Source organism: Astyanax mexicanus, chromosome 18, assembly GCF_023375975.1.
Source record: "Astyanax mexicanus isolate ESR-SI-001 chromosome 18, AstMex3_surface, whole genome shotgun sequence".
Classification (NCBI taxonomy): domain Eukaryota; kingdom Metazoa; phylum Chordata; class Actinopteri; order Characiformes; family Acestrorhamphidae; genus Astyanax; species Astyanax mexicanus.
Genome location: NC_064425.1, coordinates 41532236 through 41555196, shown reverse-complemented (window position 1 = coordinate 41555196; position 22961 = coordinate 41532236). Strand labels below are relative to the sequence as shown.

General features: G+C 36.8%; 3 protein-coding genes across 3 annotated transcripts; 1 reads left to right on the top strand and 2 right to left on the bottom strand.

The window, feature by feature from the left end:
- Nucleotides 1-1250: 1250 nt before the first annotated feature.
- On the bottom strand, nt 1251-3515 carry zgc:113691 (uncharacterized protein LOC503529 homolog). Its single transcript, XM_007245177.4, has one exon. The coding sequence runs from the start codon at nt 3043-3045 to the stop codon at nt 2284-2286; it is 762 nt and encodes a 253-aa protein (XP_007245239.1). The 5' UTR covers nt 3046-3515; the 3' UTR covers nt 1251-2283.
- A 1894-nt stretch (nt 3516-5409) lies between these two features.
- On the bottom strand, nt 5410-16677 carry yipf1 (Yip1 domain family, member 1). Its single transcript, XM_049467126.1, has 10 exons — nt 16345-16677; nt 16143-16195; nt 14448-14605; nt 13996-14076; nt 13584-13671; nt 13106-13222; nt 11633-11799; nt 11328-11510; nt 9886-9997; nt 5410-7872 (listed from the first exon to the last, which is right to left on the bottom strand). Exons 2-9 carry the CDS (start codon nt 16174-16176, stop codon nt 9899-9901), a joined length of 927 nt encoding a protein of 308 aa, XP_049323083.1. The 5' UTR covers nt 16177-16195; nt 16345-16677; the 3' UTR covers nt 5410-7872; nt 9886-9898.
- Nucleotides 16678-17364: 687 nt separating this feature from the next.
- lrrc42 (leucine rich repeat containing 42) lies at nt 17365-21927 on the top strand. The gene is made up of 7 exons (XM_007245099.4): nt 17365-18072; nt 18922-19053; nt 19288-19406; nt 19976-20061; nt 20158-20271; nt 21107-21185; nt 21569-21927. The coding sequence occupies exons 1-7, from the start codon at nt 17639-17641 to the stop codon at nt 21853-21855; spliced, it is 1251 nt and encodes a 416-aa protein (XP_007245161.3). The 5' UTR covers nt 17365-17638; the 3' UTR covers nt 21856-21927.
- The last annotated feature ends 1034 nt before the right edge of the window (nt 21928-22961 follow it).

The window sequence follows — 22961 nt, the reverse complement described above, 5'->3', positions numbered from 1 at the left end:
GAATTGCACCTCAACATGCAGTAGAATCTCAAAATAATGAGATAGCAATTCACATATTAATCAGAAAAGAATATGTGCTGGATTTTGTTGTGGGCTTTTATATTTGATATAATTTGAATAAAATTAGACATTCTGAAACCAGTTACTGGTCTTGAGTTGGATTTTCAGTAGGGACTCTATTCACAAATTTGGAAACTACTGAACTAGCTGTAATCCAACCTCTAAACATACAATATACCCTGCTGAAAAAAAAAACTAAGAATGACCCACCACCAATAGAACAGCTGCTCTGTGGTGGTTTTCTCTCCTGTGGGTATCTGATAATTAAGGAACAGGGTGAAAAGAGGATAATAATAAAGTATACAGAGAATCAGATATAGAACTACAGTCTGTAATTATTATTATTAGTAATAATTATGGAACAACAAAGTGCTCCTATAGATGGATAATGGGTGTAGAAAAAAGCAGATAGTGTTAATGTTAATAAAAGAAATAGTTACATTCCAGAAACAATCAAGACAATATAGTACTTACCTTTAATTACAGCGAAGGTAAATTGGTGTGTAAGTTTTTACTGGTTTATTTACGTGTAAAGCATTCATATAATACAACGGTTCCCCATCAAATCCGGATCGAGTCCGGATCACTAATTTAAAGGAATGTTAAAATGACTATCACCAGATATCACCAGAAGTCAGTCAGTAAAATAGTACAATAAATCCAGAGGGATGGCTTTTCCTGCCAAATCTGTGCACTGGATATTAATTATCATACATTTCTTAATATCAGCTAGATCTGCACAATACTGTAAAAAAAAAAAAAAAAACGATTCAATGCAATATTTTTTTGCAATATATGTTCACATATATGTGATATTAAAAAAATAGAGATGTTTTTTTTACTAGTTTTTACCAGAATGTAAATTAGAAAGTAAAATAATCCAGAAGGATGGCACTTCCTGTCAAACACAATTACTAGTTATTAATTCTAATGTATTTGTTTAATAAGTTATGTCCACAGAAAATATATTATTATTATTTTTGGACATTCAACCGACACTAACTTTTCCACTGAGTATCTCAAAATAATGACTTAGCATCTCTAAGTACTCATTTAGTATCTCAGAAAAACGATTTAATATCTCAAAATAATGAGATAACAATTTACCTATTAATGAGAATAGAATATGTGCTGGATTTTTTAAATGGGCTTTCATACATTTTATAATTTTCTCCATTATTGTATAAAGTACATACTGAAGGTACATTTATTTCAGTAATAATCACAATTATTAATGGATTTACGTGTTTTAATTAATCAAAAGGGTCCAGAGAGATGGCACACCTAACAAATCCCTGATACACCTGAACATAATGCTAAGAGATCTGTTAAATGTCCCTAGGGTTGCACCATTTTAGAAAAAAAAACAGAGACTACAACATATTTTGTTCAATGTTTTGCAATATTTAAAAAAACAGGATTTTTTTTTACCAGGTTTTACATGAAGTTAGTAAATCAGATAATCCAAAAAGTACAAAGGGATGGCTTCCCATTTTCAAATTTCAAATTGGAACAACTGCAACATTTGTTCTGCATATATTGCAGTATTTAAAAAAATACAGGGATTTTTACCACATGATCCAAAATGTACATATATAAGATATAATCTTTGGTAGATGTACAGTATTTCATGTATGCCAAGCAGCAATTTATAATTTAATTTATAATGCCTTTATACTATGCAGTCTGAAATGTCAACACATAAAATATATTCTTTACATTCTCTGCAGTAAAAACTATGAGTGTTTAATTCCTAGTTTATTTACAAATTGAAAAAAATAATCAAATGATAATCTTTGATATAATCTTTGTACATGCCACACTTTATACTAATTTTTATCACATTTTCTCCTTAATTTGGAAGGCCAATTACCTCACCCTCTAATCACTAGTAACACACCCAACACTAGGAGGGTGAGGAAAAGTGCATGCCTTCTCTGCCTTTTTCCCAATTTCCCACTAATGTGGAATCTCTATTTGATAAATTACACAAATAAACAGTATCTGAGTATTAAAATGTACAGAAGTGCACGTTTGTAGAGAATGCACCTATTTACAGGATCAGTTGATCTGATGTACATCACTGAGGTTGTTTGTCATGCATTGTCTTGTTGCATAGGCATGCATTCATTTTTATCAGTGTCATCAGTGTCATGGATATAAGACAGCAGCTAAGTATAAAAGTACACAGTGAACAGTAAACAGTAGACAGTCTCCCTGCGGTCAGTTGTGAACAGGTTTACTCTCATTTTGTATCAAAGCCGTTTTTTCCCGCAGGCTGCCGTTGGGCAGGGTGATGTTCCGCCTCCCCAGACTCCTGTTTTTCTCATTGTCTTGTCTGGGTTTGGTCTCGAAGGCATTGGTGGGCAGTATATGCGTGGAGCCGATGGACATTTCGGTCTGCACGGCCTTATGGGACGAAGCCCTGTGGCCGGGTCTCTGCGGCAGGGCGGGCAGGGACAGTGGCTCACGCTGCTGGGCCTTCCTGTCCTCCCACAGCTTCAGCAGCCGCCGCTGGTTGTTGGTCATGTCCTTGAGGTTCTGCTGCAGGGACTGCACCTGGTCCTCCAGCAGGGTCTTGGAGGTGACGGTGTTGGCCAGCTCGGAGGTCAGCTCGTCGATGGTGACGCTCAGCTTGCCCGTCTTCTCCACCAGCGAGCTGCACTGCCGCTCCTTCTCGTGCAGGTCGTTGATGATGTCCTTGGTGGTCTTGCCGTTGAATTTGGGGCTGGTCTCCAGCCCCAGCTCGGCCCGGAGGGTCTTCACCTGCTTGCGGAGGTCCTTGTTGTCTTGGGTGAGAGTCTTCACCTTCTGCTTGAGCGACTCGGTCGACCTCATCCTAGATTCGTATTGTCTCAGTTTCTCCCTCAGGGCTCCCTCGCGCTGGACGGCGTCGTCCCGTTCCCGCCGACACTTCTCCAACATCTTTAGTGTCTCGTATTTGGACACCTTTTCCACTTTACTTGTCATGCTCGCGTCCCCCATGTCAAAATGCTGGAAGTCGATGCTGGAAGTCCATGGCTTTGACCTGAAGAAGGTGTCTGAGGGTTGGAGTCTCTATAAATAGGCCTTCCATGTGTAGTGAAGCAGGAAAATGGCAGGAGAAATCCAGTCATGCGCTTGATAATCCAGAAAATGAGATTTCTTCTCTCCGTCGTCCGCTTGACTTGGCTCGCCTTGCCTGCTGTCCCGCTGCCCTCGGCTCGGCGGAGCTTATGGCTTTGGAAAGATCTGCAGTGTAACTCTAGGCCAAGGCTAGAATGACCATTAATTAGGACACACCTCAGGCTGACACAGTTTCGAGTGTCACCATTTGTCTATTATGTTAATTAGGAAAGTGCACCCTCGTCGTTGACACTGTCAGTCTATGAAAAGATTTATTTCTTTATTTATTAATCCTCCATGATTGAGGGTGACAGGCGGGCTGAGAACACGGCCGCAGCTGCTAAAGACACTGGATATTACACACCTCTGGCTACAGTTCAACTGATGACACTGGTGATAAAAATAATTGCAACCCTATGAAACAAGACATTGCCTGATAATAAACGACTCTGTCTGTGTACACATTTTCACGTATACTAATAATACACAATTACTGTTAATTAACATAATTTGACAAATTTGGGGAAATAACTTATTAATAGATGTGGCGTACAAACATTTTAATGCATATTTGATACATTTTCAATTCATTAAATTCAACAAATTAGTGTCTAAAATGTGCAGAAAATTGTTTTTGTTTTATGATTTCAATTTCAATTATTACTATTTTCTCCCCAATTTAGCACAGCCAATTACTCAACCCACTCATTAGAACTCCCCCTATCAATAGTAATGCCCCAACACACCAGGAGGGTGAAGACTTACACATGCTTCCTCCGATATTGTGAAGTCAGCTACCACTTCTTTTCTAGCTGTGCAGCGCAGCGACTTGGTTCTGATACATCAGCTCACAGATGCCCTGTGTTGTTGACCTGTGGTGATGTGGGGAGAGAGCGCCATCTACCCAACCGGAGGGAGCAGGGCCAATTTTGCTCCCTCTGAGCGGCGGCAGCTTGATAGCAAAGCTGCATGAGCGGGGGTTCGAACCTGCAACTTCCTGCTCATAGTGGCAGTGCTTTAGACTGCTGGACCACTCGGCGCCCCTAATTGTATTCGTTTTAAATTACTTTTCACTAGAGCAGTGCTTTTCTTAACCTGTGGGCCACAGTGGTACAGCAAGCTGGGGTGCTACAAATATAATCCAAGGATAGTTCGAATCCCAGTTATCCTGCTTGTCCCTGCTCTGTCTGTGTGGGCGTAATAGGCAGCGCTTTTTCCATCATCACTCTTATTGTGATGCTGGTCAACACAGGCGTCTGTTAGATGATAAATCAGAGCTGGGGATACAGCGATTTCCTCCAAGTGCACTGTGTTGCTTGCCTAGTAGCTGTAATAATTGGGCAGAGAGAGGCAGAAAGAGGCAGAGTCTGACTTCAAGTGTATTGGAGGAAGCATGCTCTAATCCTCAACCTCCTAGTGTCAGGAGCATTCCGTTTTTGAGGGAGTCCTCATGAGTGGGTTGGTTAACTGGCTCAGCTAAATTGTGGAGAAAACAGGAACAAATATTTACATGAAAGCAAAAGTCAAGACATTGAACAAACAATGAGTTTTTAATGTATGTTAGATAAATATATATAGTAAATAAAAACATTCTCTTCAGAACACTGTTACTAGGTATAAAATTTTAGTGAAATGCTGTTTCTCAGAACACTCAGAACATCAACGGTTGAGGTATTATCTTGTGAGTGAGGTTGAACATATGCCAGAACGCTCATGGAAAGGTCAGGTGAATTATGGAAGTTGGAGTCACATGGGAGTTCTAAACACATTGTCATTTTTTCAGCAGCTCTATAATTACAGACTGTAGTCCTGTATCTGTGTCTCTTCATACTTTATTACTTCCCTTAAGGGACTCTGGTATCAATATCTGGGTCAACTAAACTGTTACTGTTACTTCAGGGCTTTCCAGGGCTTAAACCTTGAATAGTTACATAATTTGAATAAATATTACAGTTAAAATTCCCTAAATGTTTGAAAATTTTTATAGGGCTCCAGACTAACCTTCACAACCCTCTACAGCAATAATGTCATCAGTTGTTTGGACTTTCTTTATTTTATGCCTCTTCTTCTCCTACAGGATTACCTGCAAGCAAATTTGCTCCATGATGAAATGACTTTATCTGTAAACAGAATATGTGCTTTGTCCAGGTTCTGTGCTTAGAACCTCGTTTTCAAGGGCTCATAATATAAAGCATATCCCTGTGTAAAACACAAAAGACACAAAAATACATTTAATTCTAATAATTATTCATTTCAAATAAGAGAACATTTATTAAAGGATTCAATTTTAACAGGTTGTTGGCATGTATATATACAACCCTAGTAAAGGCACATAATGTTAGATCAAACAGTCCTATCAATCTCCCAAAATACTACAATATGATACAATACAACAATGCTTCACAACAATTTAGATTATTATGATACAATATAATGATAAAAGCTTTTTAAAAAATAAGAATTGGCATTTACACAGGTGTGAAATAGTTACTCTTTTACAACACTAAATCTGAAGTTGGGACAGTATGGAAAAAGCTAATAATAAAAAGCTGCAGTGTTTCTTACATTTTATTTTGGCTTTTATTTTTTTATGACTAAAAGTGTGAACCCAACATTTTCCCTTTAAAAACTTTCAAGGACTTTTTCATAACGTTTTATAAATATGTTGCATGTCTGAAATGCAGGAACGAATGTAAAATAATGAATAAAATCAAGTTGAGAAGAGTAACATTGACACATTGGGTTCATGCTGTCTGAAATAAAAAATAAAAATAAAAAAAGTATAATATATTTGCATTTCCCATACCCTTCCCGACCTTTTCCGATTTGGGGTTTTATTAAATATGTTCTACATACTGCAGGTGGCTAATATATTTGTGCTATAGATAAATACAGTGCCGTTCACAGCAGTGTTTCTAAATCCTGGTCCTGGAGGCATCCTGCTCTGCACATTTTACTGGATTCCCTGCTTTAACTATTCCCTAGTAACTCTGGAATGGGTTGTTAAAGAGCTGACTGGCTGAATCAGATGTGTTTGGAGCTGGGAAAAAATTTAATTTGGCTAGTCTTGGTTTGTCACTGCAGTTTTTATTAGGTTCAGTCATCATCACCTACATGGGCGGAGTCGCCGTATATCGAACTTTACACTGATTGGTTTTTGAATAACATTATCAGATTGGTAAACTGCCTTTCCAGGTGTTGTGCCGAATTCTGCCAGAACTCACTTCCAGTGCAGATGAGTCCCACAGCAGAATAAGTGTATTAGATTCCACTCAGATTTCCTTTATTTCTGTTTATAATAAGGGTTAATCTACAGTTACAGTAGATACAGAATCACCAGTAAAATCTGTTGTCCCACAGCAGTATAGGTACATGCCTGAACGCCAAGGGCGCTTGGATTTTGGCACAACACTGCTTCTTTTTTTTTCATTTTCTATTATTTACTGGGATATAATAGCCTGACTCAACTTTCTGTAATTGGTCTGAAATTCCGAACCATCTAGAAAAGTGGTTTTCCACTGCGAACGAATCAGACCGTGATTCAGTAACCAATTAATAATAATATTATTACCACCTTGTTTCTACACAAAATCTATTTTTTTAGCTTCACTGATCATAGAGAACACTTCATAGTTCTATAATAACAGTCTGTAGTCCTGTATCAGTTTCTCATCCTACTTTATTACCTCCCTAAAGGACGCAAAAAGGTATCAATATCTGGGTCAACTGAACTATTATTGTAGACCTGGTTCCAGGGCTTTTTAGGGCTTAACCCTTAAACTATTACATGATACAAATAAATGTTACAGTTCAAAACAACTTCCAAAATGTTTGATGGTTTTTATATAGCTCCAGACTCACTTTCACAACCGTATCAGTTCAACTGTCCTGAATGTTTCTGGAAGCTATCCATAGCTGAAAATCACCCATCTGGAAATTCAGATTTAATTATTTTACAATTACTGTTGTGTATCATCACTGTAACCTGTTGTACTGCTGGGAGAAAGGCCTGCACAACACTGCTTCTTTTTCTTCTTCTATTATTTACTGGGTGATAATAGCCTGACTCAACTTTCTGTAATTGGTCTGAAAGTCTGAATCATCTAGAAAAGTGTTTTTCCACTGCAAACTAATCAAACCATGATTCAGTAGATATGGGCTGAGACCACCTCTATCGTTCTGACCAAATTCTGGTCCTGTGATTTGGACCGTGATTCGCGGCATCTTTAACAACCAAACTGAAGAGTCTGAAAGTCCAGAGCATCCTAAATATTGCAGAGCAGGCTTCCTCCAGGACCAGGGCTGAGAAACAGTAATCTAGTGTAGGTACCAGTCACAATCAGCTGAAACAGAAGAATGGCCCTTTTAGTGGACATCTCAAGTTCAATTATAACATCAATATTTCAGACGCCGCTACATACAGTGTTATATATCCTTAACCCAGTCTACCCAGTAACAGAACACTCGCGATCAATCAAAGCATACATTCCACAAGTCAGGTAAAAATGCTAACCACCCACACACCCAAACACACTTTCACACACCCACACACACACACACACACACAGGAATCATAAGTGTGTCAGTGATGGTCTCGGGTCGGTAACCTCACAGCTGAACCCGCGGGACGCTAATCTGCTGAAATCCAGATGGTCCATGACCTCATGAGGCAGAAACTTGACCCGGCCAATCAGGCAACAGGAGAAGCTGCAATTGAAGAAGAATAACACATGCTTTAGCAAGGAGAAATCATGTACAGGAAGTTTTGTCTCAAGTACCGACATGAGTGCCCCCCTCCGCCAAACAACCACTTCAGGCAAAATGGGGCAGAAAACTGGCCTGCCCGCACCACTTCACTCCACGGCCTGAGGGTCCCCTGGGACTTACACTACATTCACACAGCAGGGAAAAGTCACCTAAAACTGAGTTTCTTACCAAATTCGATGCTTCTTTCAAGCTGTTCACACAATGTTTAAAATGTGAACAATATGTCACATTCATCTGAACAGTCCGCACTATGTAACTGACTCGCAGGCGCTAAACAGCACTGCTTCCCTTTAAGTTTCGGTTTCATCCTCGTCAGAATCTCAAGAGCTATTTGAGTGAATGAGTTCCGGCTCCAGCTGGGCTTATCATCGAGAATTCACTCTATAAACTTATTTACTATAAAATAATTGTTTTATTTTTTATTTTAAATATGGTATTACTTAGTGCTTGCTTAACTGTTGCAAGGCAGATATTATGGTATCCCAGGTGGTTGCTCTGATGTAGCTAGATATTTGCTATGAAGATGTTTAAAGATGGATGGTGTTGCTACATATTTTGGACTAGTGGTTGCTATTGTGTTTCTAAGTGGCTGCAATAGCTTTACACATGGTTGCTATGGTGCTGCTGCTAAGTAGCTGCTATGTTGTTGTTTAATGGTTGAACTGCTGTCACAGGTGGTTGCAGTGTTATTCCTAGGTGTTTGCTTTTGTGGACATCTCAAGTTAAATTTTAACATCAATATTTCAGAAGCAGCTGCATACCGTGTTATATATCCTTAACCCAGTCTACCCAGTAACAGAACACTCGCGCTTTAAACGCTGCTCAGAAACGTCGATCAATCAAAGCATGCATTCCACAAGTGCTAACACACACACACACATTTTTTACATTTTATTTTAAATACAGTATTGCTTAATGATAGCTAAATTGTTGCAATGCAGACAGTATGGTATACCAGGCGAATGCTAGAATATTGTTGCTAAGTGGCTACCATGTTGTTGTTTAGTGGTTGTTCTGGTGTCACAGATGGTTGCAGTAGGTGATATATTGCTTAGTAGTTCATAACTGTTGCAATTCAGATACTAGGTATCCAAGGTGGTTCCTATGATCTAGCTAGATATTTGCTATGAAGTTGATTAATGAATGCTAGATGCTTGCTATGGTGTGGCTACGTGATCACGATTGTGTTGCTATGGTATTCCAGGTGGTTGCTGCTATGTTTTTATTGCTTAGCGGTTGTTCTGGTGTCAAAGGTGATTGCAGTGATGTAAATATTTGCTATGGAGATGTTTAATGACTGTTTTGTAACAGTCACTGGGGTCACTGGACAATGGTTGCTATTGTGTTTCTATGTGGCTGCTCTGGTATTCCAGGTGGTTCTATTATGTTGCGGTTAATTTGCAGTTTTGTGGTTGTTTGGTGGTTGCACGGTGCTTGCTAAGTGGCTGCTCTGGCATTACAGGTGGCTGCAATGGTTTTACTAGGTGGCTGTTTGGTATCCCAGGTGGTTGGTACAATGTAGCTGGAGATTTAATGAGTTTAGTGACAATGGTTGCTATTGTTTTTCTATGTAGCTGCTATGGTATTCCAGCTGGTTGCTATTACATTGCTGCTAATTGACAGTTATGTGGTTGTTCAGTGGTTGCAAGGTGCTTGTTAGGTGGCTGCTCTGGCTTTACAGGTGTCTGCAACAGTTTTTCTAGGTGGTTGCTATTGTGTTTCTATGTGGCTGCTATGGTATTCCCGGTGAATACTCCTATGTAGCTGCCAAGTGGTGGTTATGTGCTTGCTAAATGGTTGCTCTGGCATCACAGGTGACTGCAAAATGTTATCTCAGGTGGTTGGTACAATGTAGCTGAAGATGTTTAGTGATTGCTATGTGGTTGCTATGGTGTTTCTATGTGGTTGAAGCACAGCAGTTCAGTGAATCACTGTGGCCCAATTTCTCTTTACCTAAAGCTGAAGCTCAATGTGCCTGTGTGGTCAGTACGACCTTGGCCGCAGCCGCCGCCGGTGCCGGACTCGCCGCAGGTGCTGAAGAGTCGTATGTGCTGAAGAAATACGCCTGAGAGCATAAAAGAATAAACAGAGCAGATTTATGACAGTCTCTGACAGGCCTTTTCATCCTCGGGCTGCCCCGACACTGCCCGCACTAATTAAAGCAGTGTAATTGATGATACATGAGAGCCATCAGGACGCGCTTGTGTGCACATTTAGAGGTGAACAAACTGGCTCATTTCCAAGTCCGTGCACAACTATTGTCATTGTTTCCAGGAACGGAGTGCGTGAACCCGACACCGGTCCGTATAATCCTTTCACACTGTGACACGGAGCACCAAGTGTACTTAATGATTCGCTACAGTAATAAGAACAGCATTCAGTAGGCTGTAATAAAAGAGCAGCATCTGACTTTACAAACACTGTCAGATTCATAAACTCAAAACCATAAGCACAAATCATAATTACACACACCATTTTCTATTTATTCAACTCTAGCCCTAGAATTTACAGTACTGATCTTACTGATCTTATTATACAAACCACTCAAAAACTACAGATTTTGAATAACATTTAAAACTAGAAATGTGTCTTTCCCGAAGAAAGTGTGTTGCTACATGTCTGCTATGGTATTCCAGGTGGTTATTTTAATGTTGCTGCTAAGTGGTTTCTATGGTTGTTCTACTGGTTGCTATGGACCTGTTAAATACTGGCAAGGTGCTAGCTAAGTGTAGCTGGGTGATTGCTAAGAAGTTGCTTAAATGTTGCTTATAATGGTTGCTAGGTGGTTTCTATGTTGTTGCTATCGTATTGCTATGGTTGGCCTGGTGTTGCTAGGTAGCTGATATGATATTGCTTAGTGGTTGCTTAGCTGTTCAAGGCATAAACTATGCGCTAATTCGGGTAAAACTAGAGTTCTGACAAGTGTGTTGCTACATGTCTGCTATGGTATTCCAGGTAGCTACTATGATGTTGCTGCTAAGGGGTTGCTATGGTTGCTTTACTGGTTGCTATGGAGCTGTTAAAATACTGGTATGGTGCTCGCTAAGTGTAGCTGGATGATTGCTACAAAGCTGTTTAGTGGTTGCTAAATGCTTTCTATGTGGTTGCTATGGTGTTGTTTTAGTTGCTAGGTAGTTGGTATGGTATTGCTTAGTGGTTTCTTAGCTGTCCAAGGTAAAACTATGGTACCTAAAGTGGCTGCTATGGTGTCACAAGGGAATTTTGCACCTCCATTATTCCTATGCAGAAAGTGCAAATGCAGATGGGTTTTGTATAAGAGATGTCTTATGACGATCACATTTTGTCATATTAAAAATACAGTATAGTCTAAAATACTTAAAAATAAAAATGTAAAGAGTATTATATCTGGATTGACTGTGGTTATTAATACATACCTTACAGCCAACTGCAAGCAAAACGTGAAGCGTCACAATAGTGACAGTAACGGCCAGAACCACCCGTGGGTGGTCATCCCGGATAGCCGGCCAAAACGTTAACATCAGCACAGACCCTGACAGACACAGAGCCAAAACAATGGAGCACCATCTGAGTCCTTCACTGGGTATAATCCACAAAACCTGTTACAAACACAACATCGTGATCTGTGAGAATATATATCTATAAAACTCTATATAACATTAGAATAAACACAAATACACATAAAGTCAGGGGTCAGAATGTGCACTATATAGAAACTCACCACAGCAGGGATATAGATGGAAAGCGAGTAGCCATACACACACACAATCTCCAGAAATGAGTAGGACACCATGCGGGACACTTTACTGTTCCTCCACATCAGGAAGCCCCAAAGAGCCAGTGGAACCAGCCAGGTGTAGCTGTAGATGGCTGTGGCTGCAATCGTGACTGAAGAATATCAAAGTTTTAGTACACTATATAGGTTTGGCATTGCTATAGAAATGTGGGCATAAGGGGTGTAAGAAAACATTGATATTGATATTGTGTCATATAATGATATTTACTTTTGCAATAGTGTATAATCCTCAAAAAATCAAATTTAGAATGTTTACTGTTAATAAGCCACTGTCTGACACCAATCTTTAGTAGTGTTGTGTTAAATGCCTGCCCACTAGATGCCTGATCCCACAGTTTTGATTGGATAAGAAGTAAACTTTTCTTTTTCTCAGTTTTTCTAAATATGTTGGGTAAATATTTGGCTTAAACAATCACAATATATTATCTTGATTACACTATAACAATATATTGCAGTATTAAATTATAACCAATATATTGCCTAGTTCACAATGCAAGATGTGCAATATAATGTACACTAGATTGACTGATTTAAATGCTACATATTTCCTTTGGTTGAAAATAAACACTTTTCTAATTTTTCATGACATGTCTATTACAGACAGATTATCTCGGCCCTATATAGTTAATTTTACTCCAACCATAGATACACATTGTGAAAAAACTGTGAACTTTAAGTACTTTACGCACTCATTCACTTTACCAACCTTAAGCTATATACCATATTTGCACTACTGTTATACGGGTTCTATTTATACTATTTATACTATTCTATTTTATTCTATTCCATCTCAGTCACCATCAATATTGCACTATTGTCTTTCGTCTTACTTATGTTTATTGTGTCTTGTTGTTTTGTACATATAGTGTCTCCCACTCTTTTATATTATATATCTTATTTCTTTTTACTTATATTTATATATCTATTTCTCCCCACACTACTGCACCTTGTTTCTGTCTCATGTATGTCTATTTGTGTCCCTGCTGTATTGTACACATAGTGTCTCTCATTCTTTCTTTTATTATATCTATTATCTGTACTTGCTGTAAAATTGGGAAGGAGAGTAACGTAATTTAAATTCTCTGTATGTCCTGTACATATGCAGTATTGACAATAAAACTACTTGATTTGATTATTAATATAACGACATGTTTGATCACTGACTTCTGGCAAAAAGTACTGCATTTTTTTTAAATTTCTCAATAAAGATCAAACATAATACTTTTTTTCTCATCATAAAGCCCTAGTTTGTACTAGTTTTGTAATTTCCCTGATATTACAAATCACCACCACCTCATATCCACTACATGTGCACTTTTTTAGCCACTCTTTAATCTTTAATAAACATTAAGGGGATGACTGTATCAGCAGGATCAGTGTATACCATAACCTTCTCACCTTTCCTGAACTCCGGCACGTATTTATACTGCGGCTGACCGTGATGCACCAGGAAGCTGGAGATGTTTCCACTGATACCGATGGCAAAGACCAGTGTGGCGCAGATCCAGAAAGGTCCTACAGAGAGGCAGTGAATATCCATCACTACAACTAAACCAATATAAACTATTTATATTAAAACTAATCAAACTAAAATCTGAAAAATTAAAATCTTATCAAATATAAAACAATGAAAACTAAAATATTTGTAAAAACTAAAACTAAAAGTTATTAAAATTAATACTGTGTAATAATATAATTTATACTGTGCTTATATTAAGTGTATGACAGCCTAAATAATAATGTATATCCTTGATAGTAAGATGCCTGAAGGCTCATTTATCTCCTGTTTCTGTATTATGAAGGCCAGTGTGGTGATAATGGTTAATAAACTAGTGGAGAGGAGATAAGTGTGAGAACTGGTGGTTTATAAACTCACCATACAGGTCAGGGTTGTTCCTAATGTAATGGCGGACAAAGTTTTTTCCAGGCCACGGCAGCACGGACCCCACGATCCTGTCCTTCACCTGCAGAGAGAGAGAGAGAGAAAAAGAGAGAAAGAGAGAGAGAGAGAGAGAGAGAGAGAGAGAGAGAGAAGCAAATATGTTATCGTTTGATGGTTTAGCTGGTTCACCAGTTCACCAGGTCATTTGCTGGTATACATGCTAAAACACCAAACATACACTACGCTGGTCAAGAACTAAGCAGCTCAACCAGCCAATGTACCAGTATAGTTTGTATAGTACCATCAAAGACCAGTTTAGACCATCTGTTGGTTGCCAGAAAAAGACAGTAAAAGCTGGTGTTTCTAAGAGCAAGAGAAAGGTAAGTGTTAATGCGCGAGAACGTACCTGGTGAGTCTCTACATCGAAAAACGTCTGGTAGTACTCAAATGTCCAGAAGGGGGCGCTCTTCTTCTGACCAGAGAGCAGCTGTTAAAACACAGTTTGGAGAATAAAGAAAACAGCTGTAAGTAAAATGACATTTAAGATCAGAGCTTAAACCATGTTTGATGTGTTATTTACATTCTAAACTGAACATTTAGTCAGGTTTTGATTAGTTTCACACCACAGTTTAGTGGCTGAGCACACCAAATAATTTTACTACATTCTGTAATCATCTGGGCGTGGGTGCAGTCTCCCTATACTTAATGCTGATTGGGCATGGGTGGAGTCTCCCTATACTTAATGCTGATTGGTTTGTAGAATGTTTTCTGGTTTCAGGCGAGTTTGCCTTAAAAGGTTTTAGGCAAATTCCGCCTCAATGCCAGAATTTGACTCCTTTTTTTATCTGCCCTTCAAACCTCGGCAGTGTCGTCGCTCTCCAGTGGACCATCCTCATCTTCTAATAGAGCAGTTCCTGCAGCCCTCCGCTGCTTCTGGGGTTTAGAATTGTTGTCATCAATGGTGATTCTAGTAGCCCCAGCATTACTGCCCATTAGATCTGCATCATTTTCAAAATCTAAAAAAAAAACAAAAACAGAAAGAAACAGTATTTTTTCTGTTTGCATTTTTTGGCACCTTTAGCTGAATGGTCCTTTCAAAAATTGCCTGCCACCTAGGCCATCTGTCAGCCAGATACCTGTCACCTTCATTTGCAGTGGTGTTGTGAATGAGACACATAGACTACTATGGACTGCAACCACATAGCCTTTAGTGATAAATCCAGGTTCTGTTTTGCATGTGATTACCACCACGTTTGAGTATGGAGGTGATTGGTGATTTTTTCAATCCTGCTTTTGCTGTGGAGTGACACACTGCCTCAACTGCTGGTGTGATGATCATTTGAGCCATTTTTTTCTCCTTACATTACTTTTACTTTATACTTTAAGTAGTTTAAAACCAGTACTTTTACACTTTTACTTAAAAAGTAAAAAACTTGAGTTGAGGTGGAAAGTAATGAATTAAGTTTACTCAAGTTACTGTAATTGAGTAGATTTTATGAATAATTTGTCATTTTGTAAGTAGTTTATAAAATAGGTAATTTTACTTTGACTTGAATATATTTTGACACAAGCAATTTACTTTGCTACATTGGAAAACTCCCAATTACTAAGTAAAAAATAAAATGCTGTGGAAAAAAAAAACAATTGTCTGAATAAAAAAAAAAAAAAAAAAAAAGATTGGCACGGATGCTCGCGCGTGGAATAACGAGGCAATTACGTCCTCATGCAATAAAAAATGTGCCCCGCCGGACAGAGCTGTCAGCTTTCAAAACTTCCACATCAAACCTGAGAAAACATGTGGTAGTAAGTATTTTTATCATTAAACAATATGCTTAGATGTTAAAAAACATGTGAATAGCAGTTAAAGCAAAGCAATGGCAAGTTAAAAATAACAATGAACTGTAAAACTATAAAAATACAGTTTATAGTCGCATATATGACCATAGATTTTTAACAGTAAAGAAAAAAAATGGATCATAGTGACATCATCTATGTCACTTCTTCTTGAAAATGTTTTATGGGGTGGTCTGAACAAATACTGCCTGAAAGCTCCTAATTATTATGTGGAATAATAGTTCATTAAAAACTATTTAATTTATGATTTGTTTTTACTTTTTTACATCAAATAATTAAAAGTGTCTATGTAACTTTTACTCAAAGTACATTTTAAATTGAGTCCTTAGATGGGTACTTTTACTTTTACTTGAGTAGAATTTTAGCAAAATAAAGGTACTTTTACTTAATTATAATTTTTCAGTACTTTTTCCCACCTCTGATTATACATGATAAAGAAGTGTTTTTAAATCCTAGTATCTATATACACACTTCTAATAATTATGTAATTAATATGAACACTTTTGACAACTTCGCACATCTTTAATTGTAATCTACAATAAAGTAAACAAATGTAACTAGATTACTATTAATACTGTAATATATTACTAGTGTAATCTATTGTCTTCATTTACAACTTTACCACGAAGTCAAGAAAAATAACTAGTAATGTTAGAATTCACTGTTTTTAAAGAAAATGTGAAATATTAATAATCAGACCTTGAAACTGGAGAAGGAAATCTGAGTTGGCCATCAGCAGTGTCTGTGATTCTCTGTACAGGTGACACAAAATACCAGAACATCAGAAAATCACTGAAAACATGACTTTACAACCTTCTAATTTAGAACACTATTTTACTGTATTAAATGATATTATAGAGATAAATAAGTGCAAGTGAGCTACTAAGCTCTTCAGATTTACCTCTGTTTAATATTTGTACGCAGACCAACCTGTCAGCAGCAGCTACGACTACGGAAACTAATGAACTACAGACAACTGTTAGCTTAGCTTAGCTTCGCTTAGCTTAGCTCCCTAAGTTACGAGGCTAAGCTACAAAAACAAGCTCTTTAAAGAGATATTTCACGAATAACTGAGGACAATACAGCCAATACTGCCTATAATAAAGAATGTGAATGATTAACAAATAAACCGAGCGGTTTCTGTCTACATTAAGGTATTTTCTACTCCAAAATATCAACTTATAACAGCTGAGGCTCTTAAATATGCTCTTCTTATGGTGTAGCGCTAATATCAATATCTGCCTTTCAAAATAAGAGTCCCCTACTAATATCCTAGTTAAATGTTATGCTAACACAATAAGCTTAAACTTATTTAACTAAAAATAGTTGATTAATAAGAATATTTAGATAAGTTATTTTCTAATATAGACAATAACTGTGTTGGCATTAGTAAAGGCGAGTTTTCTGTTATTACGTCTGTTGTATTATTTTCTGTTGTTTTATTTGCTTTGTAAAAAATAGCTACATATTTTAAAATAGATTTGTCATAAAATATTTATTTTTCTTTTCCAGATCAGTTTAATTCCTGTAAATTTGTTTGGGTATTGTTCTTTTAACTAGTGGAATTTGGTACCTGACACTATTACTCAAGATTTTTATTTTATTTGAAGTCATAGTTTATCATTTTATTTATATATTTCATTATATATTATATGTTTTAATTTGACAATGAGGAGAATTTGTATTTGATAAATTTTTTGACGATGCTTATTCTTTAATATTGTTATTATTATTATTATTCTTTTATATTTTTAAATATTATATTGTGTTGTTTTAGCTCCTGTAGTGCTCCATTTATACTTTGAATGCGTGGATTTTCTGTTAGTTTTTAAGGTAGAACTTTATTATTTTTAAACACTTAATAACAATATAAAGCCCACCACGAACTCTGAGTTGCACTTTTATTTTGGCATTTAGACTTTTATTTTGGAAGTCAGATGCAGCGCTGTTTCAGAGAGTGCCACAAAAAAGGCGGAATATTTTTAAATGCTGTGTAGTAATTTAGAAAGAGAACAAATTAAACATTAGAGTGGAGAAACTATAGTATATTTACTTTGTTAATTTTCTAAAATAAAAATACCAGGCGTTTATAGGATGCTGATCTGGATCACGTGGTAGGACATAAACAACAGGGGAGATGTTTAGCTATTTACCTGTTAGGATTAACGTTAAGTAACGAATGAACAGTGATCAGTATGTATAGTGATTATGGCAGTGTTTTTGTGAGGGAGAGAGGAGAGCTGCACTGTGTAAATGCTGATGCGGGTCAGAACCTCTTATCTAAACCCCACAGGCTGTTCCAGAGGGATTTCTCAGTCAGACTCTGTACTGGGAGCTGTGAACCCATCAGCAGACAGACCACTGACCACTTCATCTTCACCTATAACTCACAGGGCAGCCTGTGCTACACTGCCAGACCCCTGCTGGACATTTCCCTGCACTTTATAGCAGATCATATCGAGCATGTGGACTCTCTGGTGGGCTTTCCTGAGGAGATGGCCCACAGGCTGTTTGTAGCTGCTGAAGAGAAGCAGAAATTCTCAGACTCCTCCACTTCAGCCAGAGCTCTGCAGGTCTTCAGTGAGGCATATGGGGAGCTGATGTTAAAGTCACTGTGTCTGAGGGACAGGTACGCAGAACATCTTTTAAATAACCCCATTTGTCTCCACTGGTCACATTGTAGTTCTATAATAATGACAAATTGTAGTCCTGTACCTGTTTCTCTGTATACTTTATTATTAGCCTCCTCTTTTCACCCTGTTCTTCAAAACTCAGAACCCCACAGGAGAGAAAACCACCACATATCAGATATTATTATTTGGGTGGAGGGTCAATTATTCTCAGTGACACTAATTAGCATGGTGGTGGTGTATGAGGTGTTAGTGTGTGTTGTGCTGGTGGTGCAGTAAGTGGATCAGTTGCAGCAGTGCTGCTGGAGTTTTTAAACACTGTGTTTAATCACTCACTGTCCTCCACTCTGTTACACACTCCTACCTACAGCTGAAACACCCTGTAGATAAAGTAAAGTCACATACAGAAGCTCTGAATCTGTTGCTGAACGATTCTCAGTCCAGCAGTGACACTGAGGTGTTTAAAAACTCCAGCAGCACTGCTGTACCAGCACAACACACACTAACACCTCATACACCACCACTGTGCTAATCAGTGCTAATCAGTGCAGTGCTGAGAATAATGACCCACCACCCAAATAATAATAAAAATAATACTAGCTGATCTGTGGTGGTTTTCTCTCCTGTGTGGTCCCGAAAATCCTGAACATTGAAGAACAGGGGGAAAGTCAATGCCTGGGTTATGTCCTGTAATAAACATCAGTCATTGACAGAAATGTGTTAAAATTGTACTATATTGTTGGTATTACATAATTTCTCAATATATACTGATATTTTGATATATCAATATACTAACCTTTTTAAGAATTGCATCTGATGTTGGTTTAAATCTTATTATTTGATTACAGGGGTCTTCTGGTGTCTGAGAGGTTGGAGGAGATTCAGGTGTTTTACCAACTGGAGAGTTTGGATCTGTACGGGTGTAGGTTGGGCGACGATCATGATATTTTCAGACACATCACTTCAGAGGCATTCAGCAGGTAGGAAAAGTATAATTATGTATAATTAATGTACAAAATGGGCAAAATCTTGTATCTTCCATTTTTGCCATTTTCACTTTTAGTCATAATGTGAATCGAGCAGTTTACATGCTTGTACTTACATTGACTTTCATTGAAAGACAATCATTTTTTTTTACTTTTCTGTAAAACTGTAGTTTTAGAGATGCCGGTTCCTCAGTAGTGTTTTTCTTCTTCTTTTTTTTTTTTTGAAAGACTTGTTCGTCTGTTTCTGGGGGATAACTGTTTGTCGGATAAAGGCCTCCAGAGACTGACCGCCCCAGTCAGAGTGATGAAGAAAGGGCTGGAAAACCTCCAGCAACTGGACATATCCAGTAAGTGACACTCTCCCAGTGATGAATTTGAATGTTTTTAAGTGATTTTACAGTATTTAGTTTTAGTATTTAGATCAATTTATCAATTTAGCTCCAGTACAATGTACTTCAGTTTTTCAAATGTGTGCATTAAAGCCTAAAGTATAACTATATAATAAATATATATATAGACACTGTATTTATATATATATATATATTATATATATTTATTTATTTATTTATAAATATTTTATATATATATATATATATATATATATATATATATATATATATATATACATACAACATATATTTATTTTTTTCTGAGTAAACATTTAAGAATAAAGGATAAAGAATATTTTTTAAAAGATTTAACTAATTAAATTATAAAGAACAGATCCAGGGTTAACATTATTAACATCATACTAAATTTGTGCAATATTTATTTTAGATACTTTGGCATAGAGATTTATGTCACTGGTGTTATCAGTGTTATTTTTTTTGCTCTGCTATTATGAGTGGGTCTGAAACAGGAAGGTGAACGGGTTTTTTGTTCTGATTAAATTCTTTTCTTCCTTTCTTCTCATTAGGAAATCCTCTTACAGAGAAAGGACTTGGATATCTGATGTGCCTCAAAAACCTAAGAGAGCTGGACGTTTCTGGAACGAGTGTGAAGGTAACAACTGTCAGACTCTGATCATGTTCTGTCTGATAATGTTGTGCGTCTTTGATAATGTTCTGTCTGTCTGATGACTGTGTTCTCTTCTCTCAGTCTGATGCGTGTTTGAGGAGTTTGTTCAGCAGTAGGATGGGGATGGTGATGTCACCAGAACCGCTGAGGATTTTCTCTCACTGCGAATGCAGAACTGAGGGATGGGCTGAGGAGGTAAGGATGAATAAAGTACACTGTTTATATATGGGATTTAAATTAATTCAGTTTTATTAATTAATTAACAATTTGATGTTCAGTAATTGAGAAGTGGCTCTTCTCATAACTCGGCCTGTGTAACCATAAGCATTTCTATGGCAATTAGTGTTAGATGTGTAGTGTGGCAATGATAATTGATATAATGCATACGTATAGATACATAGATAGATAGATAGACAGACACTTTATGTATCCCGAAGGAATTTTACGCATCCAGCAGCAAAAACACAATACAATAAGAAACATATTTAAACATAAATTAAAACACAGAAGAATAGAAACTATATAAGGCTATAAAAAACTTACTATACAAGGTAAAGATCTTTTTGTAAACAGAGCAGTGCAAAATATGTTGCTAATGGTCATTAAATAATTAAATAATTAACAGAGCAATGTGCAATGACATTGATTATAAAAGTGACTGATGTGACATAGAAATATAATATAAATATGCATCCGTAGCAAATATAGCTCTAAAAAGAGAATGTGAATATGTGAATACCCAATCATGAGTAAAGTGTACTTGAATGTAAGTGAGGTTATATATTTAATAAATCATATGTTAATTGGTGTAGTGTAACTATGGAAGCATTGTAATTAGAGAGTAAGTGAGTGAGTGCATTGTACTTGTACTTTGTGTGAAAAAAATATATATTTCTGCATCCTTAGTTGTAATGATAGAAATGCTTATTGTGTCTTTTCAACATGTTTATTAAGTGACATAACCATGTAATTGTGTGAAGTGTAACCAAATTATTATTATATGTAGTGTGATCTCTGATCTCTTGGTCAGGTGATCAATCAGTGGGAAAGAAAAGCTTCAGAGTTGCGTAAGAAGGATTCTAAACTGAGAACCAACGCTCTGCAGTTCTGTGAGTTACACCCACTTCACTTTTACATGTAATCATATGTCTGTTTCTCCGAGCTTTATGTTTTGTAGATTAGTAATGTGTTGAATATTCAACAACTAAAACTATTCATTTTAAAATAGCAAGAAAAAGTTGTTGTTTTTTTTGTGGGAGGCTGAAATAATAAGTAAAAAAATGATGAGAAAAATAATCGTATACAAAAATTGTATCAAACGATTTCTTATGTATTTCAAGCTTTTGTGAAAAGTGTTTCATTTTGTTCAGTTTTGTCCTTTAATAAATAATAATCAGAAAAATATTAGTAAGACAATAAAGCAAAAATGAGAAATCTGTAGGTGGGGGCAGGCCACATTTTACATTTTGAAATAATTGTTTTTCTTGTCTAGATGGAAGAGAAAAGTTTGTCCGAGAAAATATACACACAAAAAGTGAAGTCCAAAAAATCCAAAATGAGTGCACTACAATACACTTCTATAAGCCTGATCCTCACAGTACCTCACAACAAACTGAACACAAAAAAGACACTCCCAGCTCCCAGCTGACCCCACAGACGGGCAGGAAGAGGAGGCTCTGTAACGAAAGAGAAGAAAAGGAAGGATTGAGTCCTCCTGCAAAGCGCCAGCCTGTGCGTTCCTTCACAGCTGATGATTTGGATCTTCTGAACAGCTACTGATACTATTCACTGCAGGAGTCGCTGAGAGAGAACTAGTGGATACTGGGTTAAAAGTGAGATAGTGAGATACACTGTTACAGAGTTTTATCCCAGAAAAAAAGTTCATTTTGAATATTAAAGGAATTGAGTAAAAAAGATGCTGAATTTTTTATGTCAGAATTTCAGTGCATTTAAAAAAAATTAATATCAATAAGAAAGTTACTTTATTTCAGTAATTCAGTTTAAAATGTGAAATGCATACATATTTTTGATGTATTTTTTTATTGTTGATGATTATAGCTTACAGCCAATGAAAACACAAAAATCAGTGTCTTAGAAAATTAGAATATTATATAAGACCAATTAGTATTTTTGGCAGTGTGGGCAGGGGGCCAAATCCTGCTGGAAAATGAAATCCATAAAAGTTGTCAGTAGCAGAGGGAAGCATAGGGTGTTGTAAGATTTTGTGGGAAAACACTGTACTGACTTTGTGCTTGATATAACACAGTGGACCAACACCAGCAGATGACGGCTATGCCCCCATCACTAGCATTGTAAGCCTGTTGGGAGCATTGGTTAAAAGCGCTGTATTTCAAAATCAAGTCCATTTTACAGTGGATTTCTCCTTTAAGTCTGGTTAGCCCTCATTGTGAGAAATTAATGAAACTATCACCACCATGTTTGGAAGCTGTATTTTAGCCTGGCTAGCTCTCATATCATTTTACAATAAAAAAGCATTCTGTCTTGAAAGCAGTTTATATATTTAGTCTGTATAACTGCCATCAAATGTAAAACTCATATCTCAAATTCACATTTTTGTCAGTTTTTAATCATCTACACAGTTTAAACCTTAAAGCTTCTCTAACCCTCTAACACTCCTGGATGAAAAGAACACTGAAAATGCTTAAAATACTTTAAATAAATTAGAATTGGTTTTGCTAAGTTACTGTAGTTAGCAAAATTGTTTAAAATTTTTTTTTTTTTTGTTTCTACTAAATGTTTAAAATTGTTTTTTTTTTACATATATAAAACAATAATAATATTACAACTTTAACATTGATTTCGTTGCAGTGGTATATTCTTGAAATAAAAAAAAAAAAAAAAAAAAATATATATATATATATATA

Bases quoted from the DNA above. Each gene is read 5' to 3' on its own strand.
- lrrc42 (XM_007245099.4), top strand. From the start codon at position 17,639: ATGTATAGTGATTATGGCAGTGTTTTTGTGAGGGAGAGAGGAGAGCTG. The intron at 18,073-18,921 runs GTACGCAGAACA...ATTTGATTACAG, and splicing joins TCACTGTGTCTGAGGGACAG to GGGTCTTCTGGTGTCTGAGA. The intron at 20,272-21,106 runs GTAAGGATGAAT...TCTCTTGGTCAG, and splicing joins CTGAGGGATGGGCTGAGGAG to GTGATCAATCAGTGGGAAAG.
- yipf1 (XM_049467126.1), bottom strand. From the start codon at position 16,176: ATGGCCAACTCAGATTTCCTTCTCCAGTTTCAAG. The intron at 14,606-16,142 runs GTCTGATTATTA...TTTTTTTTTTAG, and splicing joins TTTCCTTCTCCAGTTTCAAG to ATTTTGAAAATGATGCAGAT. The intron at 13,672-13,995 runs GTACGTTCTCGC...CTCTCTCTGCAG, and splicing joins TCGATGTAGAGACTCACCAG to GTGAAGGACAGGATCGTGGG.
- zgc:113691 (XM_007245177.4), bottom strand. From the start codon at position 3,045: ATGGGGGACGCGAGCATGACAAGTAAAGTGGAAAAGGTGTCCAAATAC.